Below are 26,058 nucleotides of genomic sequence, written 5' to 3'. Positions count from 1 at the left end.
TGCCATTTAAGCGTGAAATTCTGGCCATGCCCTGAGTTTAACCTTGAACTGTGACAAAGTCATATCCACATCCAAGTGTTCAGATCACTGCACTCTCTGTAATGGGTCTGGACCAGAGCTCTTACCTCAGATGTAAAGCAAGACTCCATGTGGACCCAGTCTTTGTGGTAACTGTGTTCACTGTTCAGTCAAACAAGCTGTTTCCTTTTGTGAATCATGCTGGCAGTCCCCAGCCTTCAATGCTGTGCTGCTGTGTAATGCTCTCAGCAGTGACCAGGACTGAGCAAAGCAAGGGATGCTCAGGCTTTGCACCTTAGCAAAAGCCTGAAGAGAAGAGAGCAGTGGGATGAGGAAGGGAAAGTGAGGATGAGAGGGAAATGTGCAGGTGGCAGCCATCTGCTATCAGAAATGAAAAGTTGTCAGCTTCACAAAGCTGCTCAGTGTTATCTTTTGGGAACAAGTCCATTTTTTTCATAGTAGAGCTCAAACTGTCTTCATCACACTCCATTACTTATCCCTGACAGGGTCCTTTGGACTGCAGCCTGAAAAGATGTGTTACAGCCTTGCTTTGCCTGCAAGATAGCTCACCTGAAACCAACACTTGACTTCCATGTTTTGAGTGTTACAGCTTAAAAAAAAAAATACCCACCATGTTAACTGTACTCTCAAGTAATTGTTGTAATCACAGAGATTTGTTGTTCTTACTATTTTCACATTTTGTCAGGAAAACTTAGCAAGACTTCAGAGAGCATTTGCAAGAAAGTGGGAATTCATCTTCATGCAAGCAGAGGCCCAAGTGAAGTGAGTAATCCCAGAGCACTGAACTGCACCAGTATTTAGAGCTGTGAAGGGAAGGGGATTCTGTACAAATAAAACTTCTTTGTCAAAATCTTTACTGTGACTAAGCTCAGAAGGTGTTGGTGAATTTTAATCAGTGGCAGACTGGAAAGAGTAGAGAGCCAATTCTGAAGGTCTGTGCCAGAATCTTAAATGTGGTTTAATTATCTGTACATGTAAATGTTGGTCAGGAGCTCCCAGGCTTGGATTCATCATGGGAGCTTGGGCTATTCATGTGCCCATTCTGCTTCTACATTTGTGTAGTATTTTTGTTTTGTATAAATGGAAAGAACAGAATTTTGTCATCTGTCTGTGTTACTCTATGCTTGTAGGGTATTTCTGAGTCCAAAATTACTGTCACTTCAATGTGATTATAAGGGTGATGTTTACAGCAAGCTGAATTTGATTTTCTCATTTATCGTAATCCCTAGTTGACTGTTGTATCTTTACTCTGTAGTTCAACTCATGCTACTAAATTAACATAGAGAATTGGGTTCCACTTACATGAAACTTACTCATATTTAGTATTTGGGTTTTTCCTATCCTCTGCTCATAATTGAAATTTACTTTTCTTCTCATCTTCCCTTATGGAAGCAGTTTGAAGCCTCTTGGTATTTCGAGCATATTTTCATGATTGCTGGAAAATGGATATGGTCCAGGGTTTGCATACTAATGTCAACAAACTAGTATCTAAAACTCCTGAGTGTCCATTTTGTGCATGTAGTTGCCACCTATAAAATGGAAGGGCTGGTGAAGATGGCACATGAGAACACCATACTGACTCTCTGTACCACTGGAAGGAATTTGCACTTTCAGCATTAGATGCTAGAAAGTTAAGGAATATAATTTCTTGAGGGTGTGGCTTGAGGTATACATCTCTATCTTTGATTAAACTTTTGGAGTTTTGATTAATTCTTTGCTTAGTAACATTATAATTGTGTACCATTTAAATACATGATAGTTATCTTTTAAATTACAAGGTAGTTAAGGGATTTTTTCCAACCAGAATACCAGTGTTCTGTTTGGAAGAGAAAATTAGAAGTTATGATAGCAACTGTACTTTCAGTTGCTTAAAGGCTATTGCCAAGATGAAAAGTCTTAAGTCAAGGCGAAATTCTGCATTCTGTCTAAAACATATAATTATTACCTAAGAAAGAAATGTAAATATCAGATTCTTTGTGATCACCGTTGCTTATTCATCTTTTCTCCATCCTGTTTTCTTTGAAACATTAGTGTGAACTGGTAACTATCAGCTTTTTTTGCTGGCTAGTTTCAGCTTCTTGATTTCCAGTTCATGTCACGGTTCAGTCTTCAGGTTTCCAAAAAGGAAGGGATGGAGTTCACAGTGAATTCACAGCCCTAAGTTAACTAAAAACAAAACAAAACAAAACAAACCTGAAAACATTCCTCCTGCTTACCAACTTTTGCATTGCCTTCAATGTCTTTGTTTGCACACACATTCCACTGCTATACCTAGATTGCTCAAAAACCACAGCCACAGAGCATCTAGCTGTTTTGGGTCTTCATAGGTTAAAGTGGGAAATACTGAGTTATCAGCAAGTTTGGATATAAGAGTTGACAATCTGGGTTGAGCACAAAGTACCGGTGAATTGAATTCATGAAGAGAATTCATGAAGCCTCTGAAGAGTCCCTCCAGTTTGTATGTACTGTGTGATTTAAGGTTGGCAGAAGACTTCACCTGCTCCTTCAGCCAGGTGTGAGGGACTCACTCAGAAGTAGTAGTTTTGGGCTGGGTATCCTCAGTGCAGTACAACGACTGCAGTCTGGTGGCTGCTCTGTCTCTGTGAGGGGACAGAGCTTGTGCAGAACTTTTTTCTCACCTCAGCCTTGCAAAGAGGTAATTCAGCGAGTGATGCCAAACTGTGGAGGACTTGGGCTCTTTGTGGGGAGTAGTATTCAGAAACATCAGTTTTAGTCCCCTGCTTCCATTCCTCTTGATACATTTCTAGCACAGACTTAGCCAAGGGACATTGCCCCTCCAAAAGTAAAACAGGTGGGAGAGAACCTGGTGGTCAAAAATCCCAGCTGGTGTGGGTTTTTTTTCCTCACTGCTTTGATTTTCCTGGGTGGCAGCAATCTGGCAACCCAGCACAGGGATGCTGTGAGCTTTTCTAAATCCTGCTCTGGAAGTAGAGGCTGTTCCTTCTTCCATGTGCTTCCTCCAAGTCTCTATACAGGTAGATTGTGCAAGCTAGTGGTGATTTTGCTGTCCTCGTGTTTAGAGCTGCACACAGGAGTGAGGTGCCAAATGTGACTTGCTCACTGCTGCCAAGAGGTAGGGAAACAGTTGCTTTGAACAATTTCTTGTGACCTTTGAGTGAGTTGATTCGCTGGCTGCATCAGGACTGAAACTACTGAATTACTGTTGTGCCAGCCCAGGTGTGTCTCTCTTGGGTGGGTGCTGGCTTGCACAGGGCCGTGCAGCAAGCTCAGCTCTGGTCACCTGTGCTTGGTCACCCCTTGCTCTGCCTGTACTGGGGCACACAGGCAGAGCCAGTCTTTGTGTTGAAAGCTCTAAGGAGGAGTGGCCACAAGTGCTAACCATGTTGTTGCTGCTGGGCATCCCACTGCTGCAGCATCCTCTGCAGTTTGTAGTCATGCCAGTGGTGCTGCTGGGGCACCAGAGTGCGATGGGGTCTCCTAATTAGGACCTTGGTCCAGCACCAGCCAAGAGCCTCACCTGGAGCAAACAGGTTCTGGTGGTCTCCTCACACAGACAAAGCCACAAACTTCTCCAGCCTGTCAAATCAAGGTCTGGAAACAGAGTATCAGGAAAGGTTGTTTTCCTCAACAGATGAAAAAACAGGTCTTAAATTTTTCACATTATTAGGAGAATCTCTTTTGACCCATATTGGAGTAAACATCAGCATTATTTTGTTCATGGCATGTGGCCTTGCAAGTGCGAGTATGACACTGCTGTACCAAAAAAAAAAAAAAAAGCTGATTCCTGAATTTTTTTTGTCACAGAGTTAAAATCCCCATCTAGGAACTGCATCAAAGAAGAAAGTGTGACTACTACATTGACTCATACATTTATGCTTTTTTTTCAGAATTGACAGGAAAAAGGATAAAACGGAAAGAAAGATTTTGGACAGCCAGGAAAGAGCATTCTGGGATGTGCACAGGCCTGTGGTAAAGCTCTTTTAAATGTTGAGACTTTCCAGGTTTTGACAGGAAAGTTTTAATACTAGTAAACACTAGTATGCATGAAGACATCGCCTTTAAAGTCACCACGAGGATTTTCCTCGCAGTTCAGAACACACCAGATGTCTACAAGATTATTTTAGAAATTCTGAGCTTGTGAATGTATGAAACTATTGATTTGGAAATACGTGAAGTTTGGAAAATTATTTACTGTGCTTATGAAAGAAAAGCAGCTTACCCAGTTTGGCTCAGACTTCCTAAAAAAAAAGCTCCCCTCTTAACTATTTCCTTTTGGTGCCAAGGAGTAAAATGGATTGGATGCTGAGATAGCAGCCTTGGGTATGTGCAGTCTCTTGTTCAGCACGAATAATTTATGGGACACAAACGTCAGAAGAGAGTTTTGGACAAGATCTAATTGTGTATTTTAGAAAGATAAGGTAGCATGAAGGTTGTAAACAGAGGAGTAACACAATTACCATCTCTTTTCAGCCAGGTTGTGTGAACACCACAGAAATGGACATTAGAAAGTGTCGCCGTATGAAAAATCCACAGAAAGTGAAAAAGGTCAGTTTGAGTTCTTGGTTTTGGCTTTTGCTTTTTTGGGGTTTCTTTGATTCATTGGTTTTGGTTATGTTTTAATGTAAGTCATACTTGACATCTACAGTATATCAGATTTACCCAACAGGAACCCCAAAAAAAGTTTTTTGATAATATCAGTTGTATTTGTTTTGCTTGATGAATATATTATCCCAGTTTTACTAGCAGAGTGGTACAGACTGGGTGATGGGTAAAACTGAAAAGGGCATTAAGGAACTCTGTGTCTCCGATGTCTGATGACTCTGCGCTCCCATAAAATTAAAAGCAATTGGCAAAAATACCTAAGTCCCATTTTCTGACATTATCTGGGCACAGATAATGAGCTGTTTACCTGCCTTAATCATTTCAAAGGCTAGAGCATTAGCAACTTGGGTGTCTTTGACTTCCAGCAAGTTTAAGTTCTTCTGTGTATGTAAAGTCATAGAATCATTTAGGTTAAAGAAGACCTTTAAGATCAGTGACTCAAAACCTTAACCCAGCTCTGCCAAGTCCACCACTAAACCATGTCCCTCTGAAATACCTCCAGGGATATTTACTCAACAGGGCAGCCTGTTCCAGTGTTTGATAACCCTTTCAATGAAGAAATTTTTCTAGATATCCAATTTAAACCTCCCCGGGCACTACTTAAGCCCATTTCCTATTATTTTCTTTTGTCACTTGGTTCATCACAATGAGCATACTCCCAGTGTTTGTCCTGCAAGTGTTGACACACACAGGCTTCGGAGCTCCTCAAAATTATCAGCATTTTAACATTTAAAACACAGTCTTTTCTCAACGCGCTTACAGACCTTCCTACTGTAGGTATCTGCAAGTGTGGTCTGATCTGTAAATTTTGCTCCAGGCTGGGTGATTATTGACCTGTGTGGGTATAAACAGTAGGAAATTGCTGGCTTATTACTGCTTTGCATGCTGCACTGTTCCTCACTGCATAACAGAGAAAAATGCTGTAATCCCTTCTGTGTGTTTATTGGTTCCTCAGTCTGTGTATGGGGTTACAGAGGAGTCTCAGCCTCAAAGCCCTGTACACATGCCCTCCCAACCGGTACGCAAAACTACGAAGGAGGACTTCCGGAAGCAAGTAAGTAGGTGGCTGTATGGCAGCTCTTCTGAGAACTGTTACCTGGAAAAAAAGCATATAAAATTATGGAGATATCAGCAAAACCAATCGTATGCTTTACCTGTCCTTGATTTTCACTTATGTAAAGTAATAAGTACCCACTGAGCAGTGCAGTTATATGATGATATGAGTAATACTGACCTTTGAATCTACTGTTACTCTGTCTGTGGACCAGTAGACAGATTAGTTTCCAGTTCACTGAGGATGTCTGAAAAGTGAGCAGTGACAAAGGCTAGGGAAGAAGCCAGCATGCTTAGGCACAGGCTGGGAACTGGTGGTGAGGAAAGGCATCGTTCAGTGCATAACTATTAGACTGTACAGTCAGAGCTTTAAGCAAACTGGGAAAAAGTTATTTGCACAATCATGCCAAAGAATGGCCAGCCAGCTCACACATCCTTGCCCTGGCACAGAGAGCTCTCCCTCAGAATTACTTTCCTGCAATAAGTAGTCTTCACTGAAGGATAAACAGGAATTCCTGGGTCAACATTTTAGTAAAGCCATCTTTAAACATGTTTATTAGGCAAACAGTTTTCAGGTGGTCTTCTGAACTAAACCAGAACACTAAATTTATTGGGCTTTTTTCTATCATAGACTGAGGAACTTGTTCATAGCAGAGTGCAAGTGTGCTGTAAAACTGATTGTGTGGTGCTGGTCAGTTAGAGAAATGGGAGAGAGGAGTGTGATTCTAACAAAGGGATCATACTGCACCCTGAGTAGTCTAGGAACCTCAGCCCCAAATATGTGTATTTCCTACTTTTAATTATGTCTTCTGAAGCTTCCCCTGGAGCTTTGCCTTTGGAAATAGAGACTTCTATAGGAAGCAGTTAATAAGCTGCTTGTGATACCTAGGGAAGGGTCCCATTTCCTTCTGAGTTACTTTCAAGCTGTTTGGAAAGAAAAATCAATAGCATGTTAGTATACTGTCAATGCTTGATGTAGAACTCATGGATTGTTAATGTCCTTGTCATCTCTCTCCTCAGATCATTTTTCTGAATATGCAGATAGAGAGACATTGTTTAAAGATGTCCAAAGTAGCAGAAAGGTGAGTGTCTCCATTTGCACAATTTCCCTTTCTTTTCCTATCTCCAGTGTGGCATTTCTAGAGACAGAGAGCGGGCAGGGTAGTGCAAAGGCTGATCCTCTTTCTGTGCATCTGTCCTCTCCCCTTCTTGACTTGCTGTGCTGCCTGTCTGCTGACCACTGAAACTTTTGCACATGCTCCTCTGCTGCTGCGGAAAACTAGGTGGATGCTGTCATATTGCAAAAAACAAAAGAAGCATTCAAAAAAGAAAGAACCCTTGCAGGACTTTTGTTTCTCACCCCTTTGCAACTCTAGAGTTTATTTTTAGAAAAGTCATTCCTATTTCAATATGAAAGTATCCTTTATTTTGTGGAGTAACTCTCAGTGCTTATCTCTTCTTAGTCTGGCACAGCTGTGGAGAAGGAGCTGTGTTTGCATCTGTTGCACGTGGTTGTTCATGTCTGTGTTCATACTGGGCTTGTAGGGCCAGTTCCTCCTCCCATTTTCACATATATGAAACCCTATGAGAAGTATTGGGGATTGTACCTGGACTTCTCAAGACAGTGTTTTAAGAGGTGAGTTTCTCAGAGGCAAATCAAGGTACAGTTTGACTTGCAGGATATTTAATTCTGGTAGAAAAGTATAAATAGGTGAAGAACAAGCTCAAATTGGATTGAGAAAGGCAGCTTCTTTACTTAGGTACTTGTAAGTTATGCACATTTGCTGGGGAATCACTGAGATGAAGGTAGGAATAGGCGTGCTCTTCAGTGACATTGCTTTTTAAGCAAAACTGTGTTGAACATGAGGGATGTGATAAGAGCTGGTTCCTGCTAGAGGAATAATAGAGGAATTTTTATTTAAGCGAATTAAAAAGAGATTACCCTATGAAATGTGCTTTGCAGTGCCTGCACCTGTAGTTAGCATGTGTGTACTAAACTAAGTAAATTAAACAGTGGAAGCCAATCTAAGCTCCTAATGGCTCATAAAGTTTAGCAATTATAATGAAAATTTATCCAATTAAATGGAAAATATTCAGAGGCTCCCTGAAATCCTTCATATGCTATATTGTATGGTTGAAATGAGCACACTTTTATTTATGTTTTGGGAGTTTGGATCTTTTTAATTAAGAACATACATTTGTGCTTTAACAAAAAATGTTTCAGATATTCACAGAATATTTTGAGTTCAAAGGGACCCAGAAAGATTATCAAGTCCATCTCTTAAGTGAATGGCCCATATGGGGATTTAATCCATAACCTTGGCATTACTAGCACCATGCTCTAACCAACTGACCCAACCCACTCCCCCAAGTTCTGAATTTACTTACAATAGACTTAATATACTGAGGCAGTAATAATTTCCAGGCTGGTAATTTACAAGCAAGCAGATCTGTTTTGCTTTGATTTTTTTTTTCCAGGTAGATCCATTCCATAAGATGGACTCAAAAAAACTCAGTCACTTGTGAAAATTGAATCCTATCTGCATAAGACATTTTTTCTTCACATTTGTAAAGAGTTACTGATGTTATAAATGTAATGTTGTCAATGCAAAAAAAAAAAAAAAATCTTACTAGTTTTCAGTAAAACTGGACAGAAAATTTTCCTGATTTGAAAGGGCTTTTTTTTCCTTTTTTTAATTGCTCCCAAATGGCAGGAGAAAATGTTGCTATCAAAACCTGTGCAAACTGATAACCAGGAGAAAAGTAAATAAAATGAGAACAATCAAATTATAGAATCTTAGAATATCCTGAGTTGGAAGGGACCCACAAGGATCATCAAGTCCAACTCCTGACCTTGCACAGGACACCCCAAGAGTCACACTATGTGTCTGAGAGCATTGTCCAAACAGTTCTTGAACTCTGGCAGGATTGGTGCCATGACTACTTCCCCAGGGAGCCTGTTCCAGTGCCCAACCACCCTCTGGGTGAAGAACCTTTTCCTAACATCCAGCCTAAATGAATATTTATAAAGAATTATTAATAATTATAAAGGATGAAAATCATGGTTGTGATGTTTATATCTTATGAGGAGGTGTTTGGTTACATGATGACCTTGAGTGGCAGCATGGATGGAGGGTCCTGGGACTTGGTGTGGAGAGTTGTGGGAAGTGCAGTCTGGACATGGAGCATCACAGAGCAGGTGGGAGGGAGGTTGAAAGGCTAACGCTAATGAGTCCAGGGGCTTGGAGAGGTGGGGGGAACCAGTGAGGAAGAGTGAATGTGGATGACCTGACCTGAGCCTGAAAAAACCCTGTGCAACCTGAAAGCCCCATTAAAACAGAGTATAAGCACTAGGAACAAATTTACTGTGTAAGGAGCTGCTGTTATTATCAAGTCACTTTTCAGGCTGGACCCTGCTCTCAGGACAGTTTAAGTGACAGTGTGGCAGGTCAGAGTGCAGGAGGTGATGCTTCCTTCAACAGCCAAGACTGACAGTGGCACCACCTGCCATTTTTTCAGTATAGCTCCCCTTCAGGAAGGATGAGGGAAGTAACAAGGAGCAAATGAGGCAGGAAGTGCTAGAGGAAACAAGTTAGAGCTATAAAATATGAATTGTTTCAATAGTAACAGACAAAATGTATTCATTTTCCATTAATGCATGCTATTCTTGAGATAGTCCTTGTCTGCCAGAAGAGGAACAGAAAGACTCTCTAAAGGATTTCCCCAGCTTTCATGAAATAAATGCCCACTACTAAAGATTTTCTTCCCTCTCGTCCCTGTTCCCCTTCCAGGAGTAGATCTGCACCAGCTGTGGGAACAGGCATCCCTCAGCGGCTCCACGCACCTTGGAAACAATCTTTCTTCCACATCCTTTCCTCCCACTTGGGACCTGCACACTGTCAGGTTTAGGCATTGAGATTTGAGTACTGTTGAGCAAAACTATCAATATATTCTACCTACTGTTTTCCCTGACTGCACTGTGCAGTGTTAGTACAATTTCATTAGATGTGGCATCGTAGAAATAGCTGGGAAAAAATGAGCATCTTCCTACTAGAAGCAGTCTCAGCTCCCTAGATAAAAAATCTGTGCTATCCTTTCAGCTTCTCAAAGTTACTGTGAAGGTTCAGCAGGCCCCCTTGATTTAGAGACAGTTGGGTTCTCAGGGCAAGCTCTGCTCCCTTCATTCAACTCTTCCCACCATCTCCTCTACCAGATATACAGTTTATCACACAAAAGGCCAAAAGTCCAGATTTTCATTTTGACAGAAATGCTTTTGCTTAGGAGTTCCCCTGCTTGTAGCCTCTTTAGACAATGAGGCAATGATTCTGCTGCTGTCATTATACTGAATCAGCAAAATGTGCTTAGCAATTCCCCCTTGTTTCATTTTAGTTTTCTTCCCCTTTTTTTTTTTTCTAGTACTTGTACTAGCACTTCTAATATCTTATTATTTTATTAGGAGCAATTCAGGTTTCACAGCAGATATCTCCTGATTGATCCTTTTTGGCTTTCTTTTCTCTTTTAACCAACCCTCTCTCCCATTGATGTCTAAGGGATTGCTGCTGCTCTGTGAAATTGGACGCTGCTCCCTCCTCCAACCCCTTGACCCACAGCAGTCATGAAATGTAATTAATGAAATGAGATGAGACAGCCCTGAGTGCCCGAAGGGGCAATGGGAACCTGCTGTGGTTACAAAAGTGTATGATTTTAATGCCTCATGATAAGAGCTAGGACAAACAAAAAGAAATAATTACTATAGAGCAGGTCAGGGAAACTTTCTGCCTTCTATGACCCTTTGTTTCACAGGGTCTTTTCATTCTCCAGCCTTTTTGAGATGGGGAAGACCAGAGGTAAAATTTAGCATGGACAATCATAGTGCAAGCAGATTAGTTGTTCAGTATGATGAGACACAATTAACTTAGTTAATTACTTGGCAGACATAGGGAAAAAAAAAAAAAAAGAGAGAGAAGAAGAAAAGCCTTAGAGTATTTCCAGTATGGACTAGGACAAATTTCCTTTGATTTATTTCATATATGCTGTCTTTCTTTTGTAAAAATGTGCCCCTACCCCAATCCCAGTGGAATTCCTGAATCACTTATGTGAGCAGACACGGTCCTTTTCCCAGAAAGCTCTTTGAAACTCATCCTGGTGAGGATTAGAGGCTATATGCCTTAAGTGACTTGTCATGAAGCAAGCCAGTATAAAGGCCAGGTGATTTTCCAACATGTATATAATTTACTGTAGTCTAAGTTAATTATAAAGTACTGTTAAAGTATTTTACAATAGTGCCATTAGACTAAGTAATGTACCAACATAACAAAAAAATTATCTATAGCCAAGCTTTGAAGCACAGGACTGTGATCCTCCAAAGATTTAAGTGTATTCTTAGCTACAGCCCATGACCCTATTTAGGTGGTAAGCATTTCCCATAATGCATAAAGTTACGTGGGTGCAAAAGTCTGCAAAAAAGAGAGGGATGAGAGGGAATAGTAACATGCAACAAATGAACAGTATGACACACACTTCATATTCATCTCATGGTTCTCTGGGGAAAGTCCTACCATAGCAATCCAGATGTTGCCTATTGGGATTTTTATGGGCATCTTAATGGAGACAAGCTTAAGGAAAATACTGCTATTTAGGAAAGTATTGCAGTGAGCTGGTGGCAGAGAAATCCTTGCATGCATCATCTCTGGGAAAAGGGTCTCCTGTTGTTGAGAAGCTGACTAATCCCTACAAAATAAAAATAAGCCCCCCCCCCCAAAAAAAAAGGATAAAAATGAAAGCTGTACCTCTCTGACATGTGACTGAGCATTCAAACCCTGATTCTCTTTCTTTCTGTCTTTCTTTTTCATTTTTTTTCTTTTTATTTTACCTATCAGTTTAATAGCCTACACAGAGCAGTATGTGGAATATGACCCTTTTATAACTCCTGCTGAGCCTTCCAATCCCTGGATAAGTGATGATGTAGCATTGTGGGACATTGAAATGAGGTAAAAATAATCGGTAGTCTCAACTAATGTTAGAGTTTTCTTGCCATTTTGTTTGTATGCTCTTCACACTGCCCTGTTTGGAAAGGTAGTTGTATGTCTGTATCTTTAAAAGATTTAAGTACATAGCTAATCACTTGTGTTTGTGAATTATTCAGCCCTTCCACTTCCATATGGCTTGATGTACGGCACTCTGTAAGTCAGGTAACAGATGTTCTCATACCTCTCAAGAACATACACAGTTTCAGGTCTAGGAGCCTACAGCTATAGGATACTGCTAAGATATTCTTGTTCCAGCACATCTCCTTTGATGCTTGAGAGCCTGCTCTCTTCTGCTCACCAGCTGCAATGCTCCTGCTTGTGTCTTGGAATCCTGTGAAAGATGCTGCTGGCACAATAGGATGGGTTATAGGGCAATGGCCTTTCCTGCTGTGCTGGATTTGGCACAGGAGCCAGAGGAATGTTGCTCACATGTAATGTGTGAGACTTGGCAGGTCAGAATTATAGTAGATTGATAAAGTGATTCTGTTGTTCTCCTGTTGGTGAACAAGCTGGTTTGTCTCTGGTATGGTGTCTAAGAGGTGGAAAGGAGGAAGGATGACTGTAGGACTTTCAGTGCCTTGCACTTCAGAGAGTTTCTAAAAAAAAAAAAAAAACCAAGCAAAGCACTGCAATGGAGATCATATTTTACCCATGTTATGCTGGTGCAAGGGAAGTCTGGTCTGTGTCTACATCTCTTGCCATTGCTATCCACAGCCCTCACAAAGGGGCTAAAATTGTCCTGCCTGCCACTGCAAGTCCCACAGAAGGTCTGAGTGGAATCACTGTGCTGCATGTCACCTTCAGTACTCAGTCATATCCTGTGGTGAACTACTGCAAGGGCGCAGCAGCTTCTCCTAGTGTTTAGCTGCCGCCATTTGGCGCCAAATCTGAACAGGGAGTTAGTTCACTTTAGCTGATCTTTGATAAGAGAATGCTAAATCTAATTCTGCCTGTTCTTGAATAGTAATTTAAAGTGAGATACAATATTGGTCCAAGAAAGCTGATTCATACTGAAGGAAAAGGGGAAATTTTTTCCCTGTTTAAAAACCATGTGGTCTGTGATGTGAAAGATGTTTTCACCTGGTTCTCTGGTAGTCACAGAAATCCATTAGTTCCCTAACCTCTGCCCCTCTTCACGTAGTTTTAATATTTAGCATTTCTCTTTTAGTTAGTTCCTCTGATTTTCTCCATCTTCCCTAGCAGGGCTAGTACCAGATACAGCTCTTGCAAAATACTGCTCTGCAGAAACCCTCACCCACAAAGTAATCCAGGCATCCATTATTTCTGCATCTGTTGAGGTAGCTGCAAATCCCCGAAAAGATGTCTATGTCCCTGAAGAATACAATTAACCTGATGTCACAGCCTTTGTAGGAATTTAAAACAAATGCTTGGCTTCTGCTGTGATTTCAGAGTTAAGGAAGGTGATTCTCCTGCCGATGAAAAAGAGAAAGTTGTATTGTTAAGAGATGGAAGAACAAACAGCTCTGTATTTCCATTTTATTCTCTATTGTAAGAGAATTCACTGCATCTGCATCTAGTTGCAACTTGCATGAATAATTAAATGATCCCCGCGATCCCCTTGTGTTGCCTGCGAAGCTGTTTCCTCAGTTAGGAGAGCAGAGCCCTTGCACAGGAAAACAAAGAGCTTCTCACTTCGGATGGTAAGGCTGGCTGCTGAGTATGGGCAGCCCTGCGCCACTACAGTTCATCCTTCATGGCAATCAGGACTTGGGAAATGACACGGAAAGCATTCAATTTGTGACAGCACTTTGGATTTTTTTTTTTTTTTTTTTTTTTGTGCTAGAACATTGTGCAGCATCAAGAAGAACAGCTACAGATCTCTGGATTCAGTGAGAAATTCCCTGAGCTTAGCTTATGCATGGCTCTGCACAAACATGGCTTTCATGTCCCAATGCTCAGGCTGTCTCACTTAACAGGTAGGCTAAGGCATCTGCACCCTTGTCTGCAGCGCTGCTGGCTCCTGGGTGAGTGCAGGAGGAGCCATCCAGAGTGTGCTGCACTTCGAGTGAGGACATGCCTATCAATTCTGCTTAGCCTTTATACCAAGAGGAAATCAAAGCAGGCATTTTATTTACCCCTTTGGCTTATTTGTCTTCAGCACAGATCGCCACTGTCCCCTAAGGCTCCAGGATTAGGAATTGCTGTGGACATGACGAGACATGTAGTTTAATAGATATGTACTGTTAACAATGGCTCTACTGTCACAAACGTGAGCAGCCGAGCTGTATTTTAATGGTTGTCTCATAGTATGACGCCATCACACCAGAAGCTTTCAAACACTTTGTGAGCCCAGATTACGCTCTGATGTGGACTGTCTTTTAGGATCCTTGTTGTGATTCCCATGCACCACCTCTCCCCACAGGCATCTCTGCAACGTGTCTGGCAATTCAAACAACAGCTTACGTAAGTTGGGTTGTGTTAATAAATAATTTAGGAGAAAGGTTGTTAGTGATTTTGGGTGCCTCTGCATCTGAGTGTCCCAGCTGAGACACAAAATAGAAGTCTGATTATTGTGGAGAGTAGGAGGAAGATGCTTTTTAGTCTTCCAAGACTTAAGCATGGAAAAATCAGAGGCACTGAAAAATAAAAGACCACAAACCAGGAATCATTTTTAGAAATCTTGTCTGTGCTGCTTCTTAGTGAAAGTGCTTTTTTAATGCAAATGGGGATCTGAAAATCTGAAGCCAGTTCCAAGTGACCAGCCAGCACTGTGTGGGACACAAGGAAATGCTTTGGAGCTCACCAGTGGCCCAGGGAATACTGCTAGAAAATTTCTGCCTTGGCATATAAGAAATCCTAAGGTACATTTGAGGACATATGCAAAAAGTGCATAATGAATAACCATTTGAGTATAGAATGCTGTTCTTTATATGAAACCTATGAGAAATTACTCTGAAAATCAAATTATTCGCTGTCTCTCTTATGTATGTAGCTATGTATGTAGCACCCAGATAGTACAGTTGCTTTAATGATGACCCTGGTCTTTATAACTTTGTTATGTTATTTGCTAACTTGTATTTCTGCATAATCTTTAGAAAAAAACAACATCTCATCTGATAATCTTCCTCCCTTTGCTGCTTAGCAGAAACAACAGCAGCTGCTCGGACAGCAGGCAGAGATGCACATTCCATCTGTTTTTTCCCTTCTCTCTCCAAACAGCAAAGAACCTAGTCAGCAGCGTGTGAAAAGATGGGGTTTCTCCATGGATGAGGTGCTGAAAGATCCAGTAGGACGAGACCAGTTCCTTCGCTTCCTGGAATCAGAATTCAGCTCAGAAAACCTGAGGTGAAACCTTTTTTGACTTGAACTAAATAAATGCAACCAATACTATTCTCTTGCATAGGTGAAATGCAGTGTTTGGTCTATCTTGAACTGCTAAAAACACCCATTTGAATAAAGTTGGGAATGGTAGGATTTGGCCCATAGCACTGCTACAGGTGCCTACACTAGACCTGTATAAGTAATGTCAGAAACGGTTTTTAGCAGAGCCAGTGTTGTCAGGTATCATATGCAAAGGCTTGCAAAGTTGAAATAATGTGATGAGACACAGCATATAGCTATTAAGCCTCATAACAATATATAGGATTTACATGTGTATTTGTGGCAATGGTTGTGTGAGGGAAACAGTATAGTGATCATGTGGCTAAACACTGTTGCAGTACTGGCACTAACTAAATCAGATTTGCAACATCTACTTTTAGTTCCAGCACCTCCTAACTATTTGAAAGCTTGAGTCACCTTAAAAGCATTTGGTCTGTGTGGGAATTCTGAACAAGGTAGAGGTTGATGATACTCAGTGGCTGAGGTTATGGATCAGACTTGCGCCTGCACATGATAAACAGCCCAATTTCCTGTGAGGGTGATCCTTTGGGCAGCAGCAGGAAGCTGATGAGCAGCAACAGCAGGGCAAGCAAGGGAAAGCTTGAGTTAGTGTCAGCGTGCCAGTCTGTGCTTCTGTACTCATTTGTGGGATCCTTAACCTGCTCCTTAACTGAGGTAACAGAGGTAATGGAATTTGACTACCCTAAATATGGTGGTATCCAGTAAAACCCACTTTTTTTATGGAGTCTGAATTATGGTGCAGATGCTTTATTGTGGTGCTGTGGTTCTTTCTCAGGATATGATATAGGGACCAGTTCTCATGCTTCCTTTGAGGCAGTCCTGTTCCAGAAGGCTGAGTGAACAATGGCAGGGATGGCCAGAGAGCTTTGCAGGTTCACTGGCAGAACTGTGCCTGCTCTTGGGATGCAGAAATCTGCTGTCAACTGAGCATGAAGTCAGTCAACTGGCCATTGTATTTATCAGATTTGGCTGTCAAAGGGGAAATACGAAAAGCATGCCAGTAGCAAAACAGTGAAAACTCAATGCACTTTTATATTTATTGTTTTTTAAAACCTGAAAGTTAACCTGTAAGATAAACAAGGGAGTGCTACTAATTACAAAAATGAGCTTGAAAGTTTATTGCTGAAAAGATACTGAACTTGCATATGCTGACTGCACTTATGTACAGTGGTGCTCATTTGCAATTAAATTGTAGTGAAGTGCAAAATTAATATACTGTATTAAAGTACTCCTCAGATGGGTGTTCTGAAATATATCTGGGGTTGTGCCAATGAAATCCAACAGGTTTTATGACTAGCAGGTGTCCTCCACATTCATCCTACTCAAACAAATGAAGAAAGTTTCATTATGAGAAGGCAAACATGTACCTCCCTCGGTCAGTTGGAGCTGTTCCTCCTGCTGATGTTCATTCTCTTTGGTTTTGAGATGGCTTGTAGTGAAGGGAGGTGGCAAGTCAGAGGGCTAGCATAGAGAGGTTAAATCCTGCATCCTTTGTGGAAGACACTGGTATCGTTTTTAGTTAGTATGGCAACTTTGCTATCAATCTTAGGTTATCTTTATCTTGGTAGCATGGTATGTTATTATTATGTAATACTGGATAAGCATTAGCAAGCCTGCTTAAAGCTTTAAATAAATGAATGCAAAGGCAGAAATATTAATGAAGTAAACTGGAATAAGGATTGTTAACAGTGATGCTAGAGAGAAGAAGGTGGCTCTGTGGGGTTCAGGTGAAGCAAAGAAAGCTCCTAAATTCTCATTAGGAGTGTGTGGCATAAAGGAAAGCTACTGGATGTTTAAACATGCAAGCAAAATCTAAGTTAAACTCAACAGCAAGGTTGGGTGGTATCTGTCTCACTTAAGTTTACAGCTTGGAAGCATACAATTTCTTCTGTATTATCCAGGCTCCATTTAGAGAGAGACAAGAGAAGCCGAAGAAGAATCGGTAAATCACCTGGGAAGGATTTGTTTCAGTTTTAAGTGGAAACAAAACTAAAAGGACCTAAATTACTCTGTAAAGCACTTGTCTCTTTTTACCATAAGCCTGGGGAGATGGATTCAGTGACAGTGTCTGCATGGTAGACATCTACAGTGAAATGAGATACGTCCCATCCAACTCTGGGAAGCTGTAAGGAACTTTCTGAGAGCACAGCATCTGGCACCTTGCTAGAAAAAGGACATTTGTAGTTAATCTTTTAAGGACTCTCGCCCCAGTAACTATCTGTGAACTTTTGCAGATGGGATGTATTATCTCTTGGGAGTGTCAGTGGGATCTTCATTAGCACTGGCCGGAGCCATGTAAGGCCCTGTGTTGAACTTAAGGCACATGAGAAAACCTAGAAATTCCTGGTAGGAGTAGAAAAGACTTCATGAAGTGTGTGCTTGAGAATGCCTCGAAATTAATGTAATTCAGTAGTATAGCAAGAGGACCAAATTCTGTTCTTATACCCAGTGGTGCAAGTCCCAAATCACAGGGCTGAATGTGGTGGGGTATTTCCGTATTTTCCTAGCTGAGAAAAATTGGTCCCGGTGGGGGTCTTGGATGAGGCATTGCAGCAGACTAGACTCAGTGACCTCCCAGATCTCCTTCCAGCTGTGTTTCTGTGTTCTAATAAACTTGCAGGATCATGTCCACCAGTCTCCTGGGCTCAGCTGAGCCCTGCAACTTACTTATTTACTGGATGTCCATTATTTATGTGAGAGCAGGAAAGCCAGTCAGTTGGATATTTTTCTCTCTGGTTTTGTTTTAACTCTTTTCCTTTCCCTCTTTATATCTCCTCTCAGTTGCTATCTTTCATCTATAATTTGTTTTGACTCTGTTGATTTTTGAAGTACCTAAAATACAGCAGACAAAATTCCAAGCTGGAAAGGGAAGGTAAGGGGAAGAGAAAGGGGAAGGAAAGGGAAAAATGAAAGAAGGGAAAGGGAAGGGAAAGGGCATCAGAGAGTTATTATACATTTTTTATGACCTGGGAATCTCCTGGGATATCTTCAGATTTCTGAGATGTTCATCTAACTGGTGGATTGATTCCCCCCTCCTCTCACCCCCCCCCCAACTTCAAAGAGTGTCAGCTGGAAAGAGAAACAGCAAAGTGGGAATACTGGACATGGGAATTTCACTCAAAGGAAAAGGAGACTGCACACCTGTTTATAGACCTAAATGGGGAACACATGATGCTTTGTGGGAATGCACTGTGGAGCTCGTGGTGCAGGGATGCAGGCGGTCTGGGCCTTATTGATTGTGAGCATATGTTGAAAACGGAGTTAGCCAGAATGGAATTTTACCTGCAAGAAAGTGTTTATGTCTTACATGACTCCTAATGGCTACAACTTGTTGCCAATTTCTTTTTTTCCAGGTTTCATCAGGAAAGGAGTGGTTCAGGCAGCGAGGAGAGCTGGTGTATTAAGTAAACACACCTCACACACACACCCCTCCTCCCCCCAGCCCCTAGTTTACTGAACAAAAAGCGTTTCCCGAGCAGTTTCCAGGCGCTGCCCGAGCTGCCGCCGCGGTGCCGGGCCCGGGCAGTGCCGGCCCGGGCGGCTCCGCCCTGTCCAGCAGGGGGCGCCGCAGCTCCGCCGCAGGGCGCGCGTAGCGGCCGGGCCGGGCCGGGCCAGGCCCGCGGGGCTGGAGCCGGGGGCGGCCTCGCACAGCGGAGGGGCTTCGCTCCGCTGCCCAGATCCAGGGAATAAAGGGCTCTCCATCCAGCCCCTGGGAACCGACAAGCAGCAGGAAGAGGGACTTGCACTGTGCATGCCGGGTGCACGGCTTGGGAGAGGGAGAGGGAGCCTGCGGGACGCTTGCCCCCGCCCCCACCGACACTGCGGCTCCCTCGGAAAGTCCCCTGTGCCCCAGCACACAACCTCGCTGCAGCTGGTGCCCCCAGCTTGCCCACCGAGGGCAGATTTCTGACGGTCTTGGCCATGCCAGGCTCACTGTACCAAGGATCTGGCTATTAAACAACAAAAAGATGTGAATATTGTCCTTGTCTGAGCTGCACTTAGATTTATACCTATTATTTTCATTCATTTCCCATCCCAACTGAGATGTTCAAAAGATACTTCTCTTGATGAATGAAGTGAGAACCAGGTTTGTGAATGGTTAGAGGTGCAAGACAGAAGGTGCAACAGACATTGACATGGAACCACTGAGGCAATGAGACGAGTGAGCTCAGATTCCAGGCTCAGATTGGAGACTTGGTGATTTCACTGTCAAACCGGAGGGACCATGTCCTCCCTCAAGAAGGGGCTACAACACTACCCTTATCTTGTCAGTTGTTCCTCAGTCTCTGGAGTCATCCATATTTTGCCTCTTGATCAGGTTTTAAAATAAATTCTTTCAAAACGTACCCTCTCTGTCTTGCCCTAGCAGTCTTTTCACTGAGGGACATCTGTGAACAGCAGTGACCAAGCATTCTAAAGTGCCCTGCTGGGGGGCAGAGCAGGCGTACTGAGGTTCAGGAGCTCTCTGTGCCTTTAGGGAGCTGTAAAGGATAAAGTGCCACTATGGGATATCTTCTGCAAGTGACAGCAGTTTAATTACAAGCTGGATGAGGCTGGAATGGTGTATGCCACTGACAACACTAGGACATCATATTATCAGCCTTCACCAGACCTTACATGCTGTTTTATAAAGGACGAAGAACATGTGATCAGTGCTGCTGTTCCCTCTGTGCAGACAGTCCCTGTGCCAGTCCTGCTCTGCTTATAGAGCACCTGTGGAGAGGACACACAAGGACATTTCAATTCTCCCCTGCCCTGTGGAAGAGGTGTCTATTGGAAATCTGTCTCCTACAGAAGGGGAGGAGGCAATGCAGGATCTTCTGAGTCCTTGTGAACTTGGGTTGGGCTTGCACTTCAGAAATTGCAGGAATGATTCAGGGAGTGCATTTGCACTTTATAATTGAGCAGAAATTCCAGCACAGTCATTGTGTGTCTATTCATTTCCTGGATAGAAATACCTGCTTTTCTCTTTTAAATGCTGTAAATCCCATCAGAAGCCCTGCTTATGCATTGGCTTCAGCATGATTCCTTATGGCAGAGAATTTGCCTTGGAGTTGAAGCCGTGGGGCTGGGTACCCCTCTTTGATGTTCCTTGATTTTCAGATACCAGCTATAGTGAATAGCTTTGAAATTTTTACCAAGACAAAACTCCCCTTTGCCTTGAAGAGGACATCCAGGCTTGGGCATGAACTCACAATTGCTTACAGTAAAAAGAGCTTGTTCTTGTTACTGTCAGGTTGGTCTGGTTGGTTGGTTTTCAGATTGAGCCAAATGGTTATTAAAATGGATGGAGCTCCTGTTCTGGCAAGCTGTCACTTCACAGCGCTCCCAGTTCTCTCACGAGTGTGCTTTCCCAGCCCGCCTTCCCGGGTCCGGGGGCAGAAGATAAGCCAGCAGAAAACATTCTCTCTAGCCAAATGTTTGTCTGAAGTGTCCCAGCTACTCTGCAATGATTAGCATCTTTTCTCCTATGCCTTTTCTACATTCACGTTTCCATTGCATCTGAAATTGAATGATAAAATATTTTCAACTAACGGATGCCACATATGGCATCAGAATATTGCACTGTGAGTGCTACTCTTTACTATCTGCGTGCATGTGATAAATGGGGTGTCATGGTTCAAATAACAAGGCAGTACACCAGGTGTGCCTTTTTTTTTTTTTCCTGGGATAAAAGACATGTATGTCACTCTTGCAGAAATACTCTCTGGCCTTTGGTTTTACAGATTAAGATGTGAATTATGCCCTTAGCCATCAAAGAGATTGTCTTCTTAATTTTTATGAACTTATTTTAGTCCGTAAGCATGGCCTAGTCAAGAAAATTGGAGTATGGCCATGACAAGATGCATCTATGGGCCTCTTCTAACTCAGCATATTTTATGATTCTGTGATCTCTTCCCATGGCATCCATCTGAATGCTGATCAGTTTACAAGTCATATATATAAAAAAAAAAGTTTTCTCTAAGTGCCATTGCTACAACTTCACATTGGAAATTATATGAATATTAAGTTTGTTCTGCATTTTTCATCCCCTCTGGATGACCGGTCCTGCAGGCAGGAATGGCCAGCACACTGGCACATTAAAGTGGGGCTGTGGGAGGCAGAGCCTGCTCCCCTCCTCCAGCTGCACGGCTCGGGAGGTTTCCTGTTTGCGTACCTAATCTGACACTTCTGCAGGAGCACTTTGAATAATTACGTATCACTTCTTAAAGTCACTGTTCTGATCTTAGCCACAGTGTAAGGGACTGGTGTAAAGTACGTCACACTTTCCCCCTGAAATCATTCTGATAGATGCGAGATTAGGTTCTTTGTCTATATTTTGGGACTCTGCCCAGGCTTATTCACACAGTCTTACCTAGCTTTCTATCTTTTTCTCTTTTCTGCCCTTTTTGCCTAGTACAGGTTTTGGTTGGCTGTCCAAGATCTCAAGAAACAACCTCTACAGGAGGTAACCACCAGAGTGGAAGAAATCTGGCAAGAGTTTCTAGCTCCTGGGGCCCAAAGTGCTATCAACCTGGATTCCCACAGCTATGAGAAAACAAGCCAAAATGTCAAAGACCCAGGGAGATATACATATGAAGATGCACAGGTTTGATTTTGGTTTTATGGAACTACTCTCATTTTTACTGTGATATTCCACTATCACACTGTCACTGCTCACTTGTAAATAAGGGAGATGCACAGTTTGAAGTGACTTTGAGGATATCTATTCAAGCTGGGTAAATGATATTTTCGTTGAATCTGTGTGTTACAACAGGCTAATGCTCCTCTGGGAACAAATGTTCCAAAATGTACAAGTCTGCAAGGCGCTACAAGCTGGAGCTATGTCTCAGAAAAATCAAAGATGAAAGAGTTCAGTTTGTCTTTCTGTACTCCCTGTCACCAAACTCTGACATATTTACAGAATGGCTGATATCATATAAAAATCATGGCTAATACTATTTTTCTATCATTTATTTACTTATAGATAATTATATTCCCCCATCAAATCCCAAATGCAGTAGCTCCCTCCAACACAGCAAGAAATTTGTCCACCAGACAATGCCTTAGAGTAATGATAGGACAGTAGGCAGCACAGTGAGCTTAATCCTTCCCTCCTAAGGGCCCCGGATTTTTCATGGAAAATTTACAGATAAATTGTACAGGGAAAATGCCTTTAGGAAAAGAGATAATTTGAGAAAAACTGTTACAAGCAAGGATAAAGCTGCATAACCTTCCAAGAAAGTGAAAATATAGTTTTGTAATTGTTAAAAAAGAAAAAGGAAGAAGGGATCATGTAGCATATATTATTGAGGACACACATAAAAGATATCCTCCTCATAATCATTTTTTTCAAAAACATGTAGTAAAACTAACAGCAAATGAAAGTAATTCCTGTTCTGTTTTGGGGGATTTTTTAATTGGCATTCAAAGGCAGTTCTTCAAAACACTCCACTAACAAAATATTTCCATCTCGGGGGAGATGTTGTGGACCACTTATACAAGGTTAGGCAATGAATTTTTCAAACCAGCATCATTTACTGTATTTTCCTGAATGCAATCTTGCTCCTTTGGGCCAGAATAGAAGGAATGTATGCAAAGTTTCGAGGAGATCCCCTGTGAATATCAGGCAACTTAAATGTCCTTTTTAAGCTGAGAAATACAGGACTATGAAAACATTCTGGTTAAGGTGTATTCTTTGCTTGGCAGTATAATGAGCAAGAACTTCTTACATCACCTGAAAAAAATGATGATGGCAAAATGCAGGGTTTAGCAGATAGGTGAATAATGGGGGAATTGATTAAATTGGTAAATTGAAGTACTAAGAGTAAGAAGGATATTTAGACAATGAGTATTTAGTTAGAGGAAGACACAGAAGACTTAGGCTTGAACTAATCAGTTCACAGTGTAATTGCCATTTAAAGGGAAGTTGATAAAATCAAGCTGGAGCCCTTGCAGTTAAACTGCAATTTTAGATCTTTGGCTAAATTTTATTTCAGGGTATTTTCATGCTGACAGATGTCCTCAGTTCCTCAGATGTTGTAGTTCACGAATACAGAAGTATGAGGCAAAGGTAGACCTTCAGACCCAGCTATGGTCTTCTTGGAGACTGAATCTATGCCAAGAGAGGATAGCACAATGGAAGGTGAGCCCAGTTGCCTTCATGTGCAGTGGACTTCTGGTAACTCTCCAAAGGCCAAGCAAGCTATTTGTGACTGCTTGATCAGACAGCTGCGAAATCTGTCTAACAAAAGCAGGAAGAAGCAGGACACTGCTGAAGGATGTAGTGCCCTGACAGAGCTGGAGCAATATTGACTTTTACTGGCTCATCCTGGAGAGGGGACATTTTTGTTTGCACATCCACTTCACGGAACCCAGTGTAGGTCACTCCAGCACACTCTGAATCTCCCAGGTACTGTCTTGGTGTCTCCCCCAGGTCACCCCTGCCACCTTGGAGGCTCTTGTCTACAAAGCTGCAGCAGCTGCCTTATCTTGGCACCCTGGCACCAGGAGCCCCTGGGAGCTCCCACACATCCCACATTTCTAGGGACTCAATCAGAAACAACCAGTCAAAACACTCATAGTTGGAGGGAAAATATGAGTGTTGTCCTGTCCTGTATAGCTTTAGCACAAAGAGGAAAACAGCTGAAATGTCCTTGTAAATAAAGAACAAGAAAAAAATTAGTTTACTCAACAGCACATTCTTTGAATGCCTGCAACTCTGAGACACTAAGAGGAAAGAAAAATGTTGGCTGAACTAAAAAAATTAAATTGTTAGTCCTGCAGTGAAAAAACAGGCAAAGGTGATGTAACACTCTAGTCCTGACTTGAGAGACCCACAAAATGCCAATTCTGTATAGAAAGCTGTGGAAATGCTGTACTTGGGAAGGGGAAGGTGTAGCAGAGCACATTGAGGTGAGCAAATACATTATCACAGTAAGTTGAAAGCAAAGAATTGTCTGTTATCAGGTGCTTTATCATTGTGCCTTTCTATGAAAGATTTACATTGTGTTTCCAGCTATGTCTACATGGATGTGCCTCTTTGCACAACCTTGGCTAAAAGCCCCAAAGAGCTCTCCCAGATGCTGCTCGACCATCTGGTAAGACAAGCAGCCTAGAAGACAACAGGGAGAAAAGGGGGTCTCCAGGCAAACATTCCTCTCACTTCAAACCTCTTTGTCCCCAGGCCACTAATGGTCTGAAAGCAAATGGTTCCTCTGTTTAGGAAGATCTCGTTTCAAAATCTCAGTCCTCAAAGGGCTCCAAATCCAAACCTGAATTTGATATGCATTTATTGTTTTAGACAGACCTCTAAGATGGATTCCTGTACCACAGAAGCAAGCATTTATTTTGCCGTTTTCCCATCTCAGCTTAAGACACTTGCCCTGCTGTGTGTCCCTCACTGCTGCTGCACTCCTGCACCAGGTCTGTGCTTGCACAGAACTGTCTCTCTTGCTGTGTCTCCCACATCTGACATTGCCCATGCCCTGCCCCGCTCAAGCCGTGCCAGCACGCCTGGGCTCTGTACTGTTCTGGCTCAGCCTGCGCTCACCACCCCCAGCTCTCCAGTTTGTTGGCATCCCCCATTCTCTAGCAGCACAGCACTGCTCCTAGCTCTGTCCTGATCATCAGCTCTGCCAGCTCTCTTGATCTGCAGCACCTTTTGTCATTTTAGTGCTGGGCCCCTTCAGAGGGGAGCCTACCAATTTAGCTGATTATTTTCTGCTCTTAAACAACTGTCCTCTGAGTAAAATATTACAATTATCAAACTGTTTTCACTGGGGAGTAAAGCAGCTTTTAATACAAGGGGCACCGTCAGGAAAGGTCAGTTCAATTAAACAGTGAAGTACTTAGCAAGATGTAAGCTCCCATAGGAGTTATCAGCATCATTGAACAACCAATGTGGGGCCCTGCAATATGAAGCAGGCACCGCCAGCTCTGGAAAGTAAATAGGTTTTGGTCCATCTGAATGGCCTCTTTTGGCTAATGAAGCTGCTGACAGCCAAAGTAATTCATCTTTAACATGGGAATGTAGAGCTGTGAGTGTGACAATTATGGCTTATCTGTACAACACGTTATTAGTTTTTTAACCATTCTCCCTGTACCCTCATCAAGCATCTCCATGCCTCCCCTTAAATGTCTTTCTACCTTCAGAAAGTCATTAATTCTTTCCTCAGTCCCTTGGCATTGGGAGCTAGTATCACAAGAATGCATTGTGTCTCCTCATAGTAACCTTTTTTGGGTCATTTTGTTTGTGTTTATTGGTAGGCTTCAGAGCCAGGTATACTAGAGTAAGGTAAGGTGTCTTTGGAATTGCTTTCCTGTTTTCTTTGTTTATTTTTATTCTTTAATTAATAAAACAGTTTTAGATTGACATTCCTTTACCTGAACTAATCAACTAATGTTTCTGTGAAGATGATGCAGGGAAATTCAGTTCTAATCAAGGCTCAGTTAGGGATTTTAACTGTACTTTGCAGATCCTTGGCTAATTCCAGAGCAAATTTAGACCATAATGCCAAACTCAAGGCAGCTTAAACCACAAATGTACCTGGCCTGGATATTAATCATAGAATAATTTGGGTTGGAATGCACCTTTAAAGTTCATCTAGTCCAACTCATTGCAATAAGCAGAGACATCTTCAATCAGATCAAGTTGCTCGGAGTTGGTCAGTCCAACCTGACTTTGAATGTTTACAGGGATGGGGCATCCACCTCCTCTCTGGACAACTTGTTCCGGTGTTTCACTACCTTCATTGTAAAAAATTTCTTCCTTAAAAGGAGTCTGAGATTTGAAATTTGGGCCCAGTTCATGCTCTCAGCTGTCCCAGGTGTTGGTTCAGTTTGTTCTGAACTGTGATAGAGGTACAAGTCCTTGCAGGATTCATCAGTGAGAAGCCATCATGCTTTCTGGTTTTGTCAGAAAGCTGGGAGCATTGACAGAACTTTATAGGATTCTGATGAATTCAAAACCAAACTCCAGGTTTAAGCAAAGATCTCTTGGAAGTGGAAT

At 42.2% G+C, this 26,058-nt stretch overlaps 1 protein-coding gene across 5 annotated transcripts in view; it reads left to right on the top strand.

Moving 5' to 3' along the window:
• Nucleotides 1-26,058, top strand: part of RGS6 (regulator of G protein signaling 6) — a 265,220-nt gene that overhangs the window by 202,264 nt on the left and 36,898 nt on the right. For 4 of the 5 annotated variants that reach the window (XM_027879654.1, XM_027879651.1, XM_027879652.1 and 1 more), the window contains exons 8-15: nucleotides 725-801; nucleotides 3,909-3,990; nucleotides 4,492-4,566; nucleotides 5,579-5,677; nucleotides 6,697-6,758; nucleotides 11,556-11,666; nucleotides 14,886-15,011; nucleotides 21,471-21,657. In XM_027879654.1, coding sequence (XP_027735455.1) covers nucleotides 725-801; nucleotides 3,909-3,990; nucleotides 4,492-4,566; nucleotides 5,579-5,677; nucleotides 6,697-6,758; nucleotides 11,556-11,666; nucleotides 14,886-15,011; nucleotides 21,471-21,657 — 819 coding nt within the window. The remainder of the gene's footprint in view (nucleotides 1-724; nucleotides 802-3,908; nucleotides 3,991-4,491; nucleotides 4,567-5,578; nucleotides 5,678-6,696; nucleotides 6,759-11,555; nucleotides 11,667-14,885; nucleotides 15,012-21,470; nucleotides 21,658-26,058) is intronic. The other variant, XM_027879655.1, reaches the window with a different exon arrangement.

The sequence above is a fragment of the Empidonax traillii genome, unplaced genomic scaffold, assembly GCF_003031625.1.
Source record: "Empidonax traillii isolate 1590-97213 ecotype Southwest subspecies unplaced genomic scaffold, ASM303162v1 scaffold56:size2478089, whole genome shotgun sequence".
Taxonomy (NCBI): Eukaryota; Metazoa; Chordata; class Aves; order Passeriformes; family Tyrannidae; genus Empidonax; species Empidonax traillii.
The sequence above is the reverse complement of the archived record's forward strand: the minus strand, read 5'-3'. Positions and strand labels throughout refer to the sequence as shown.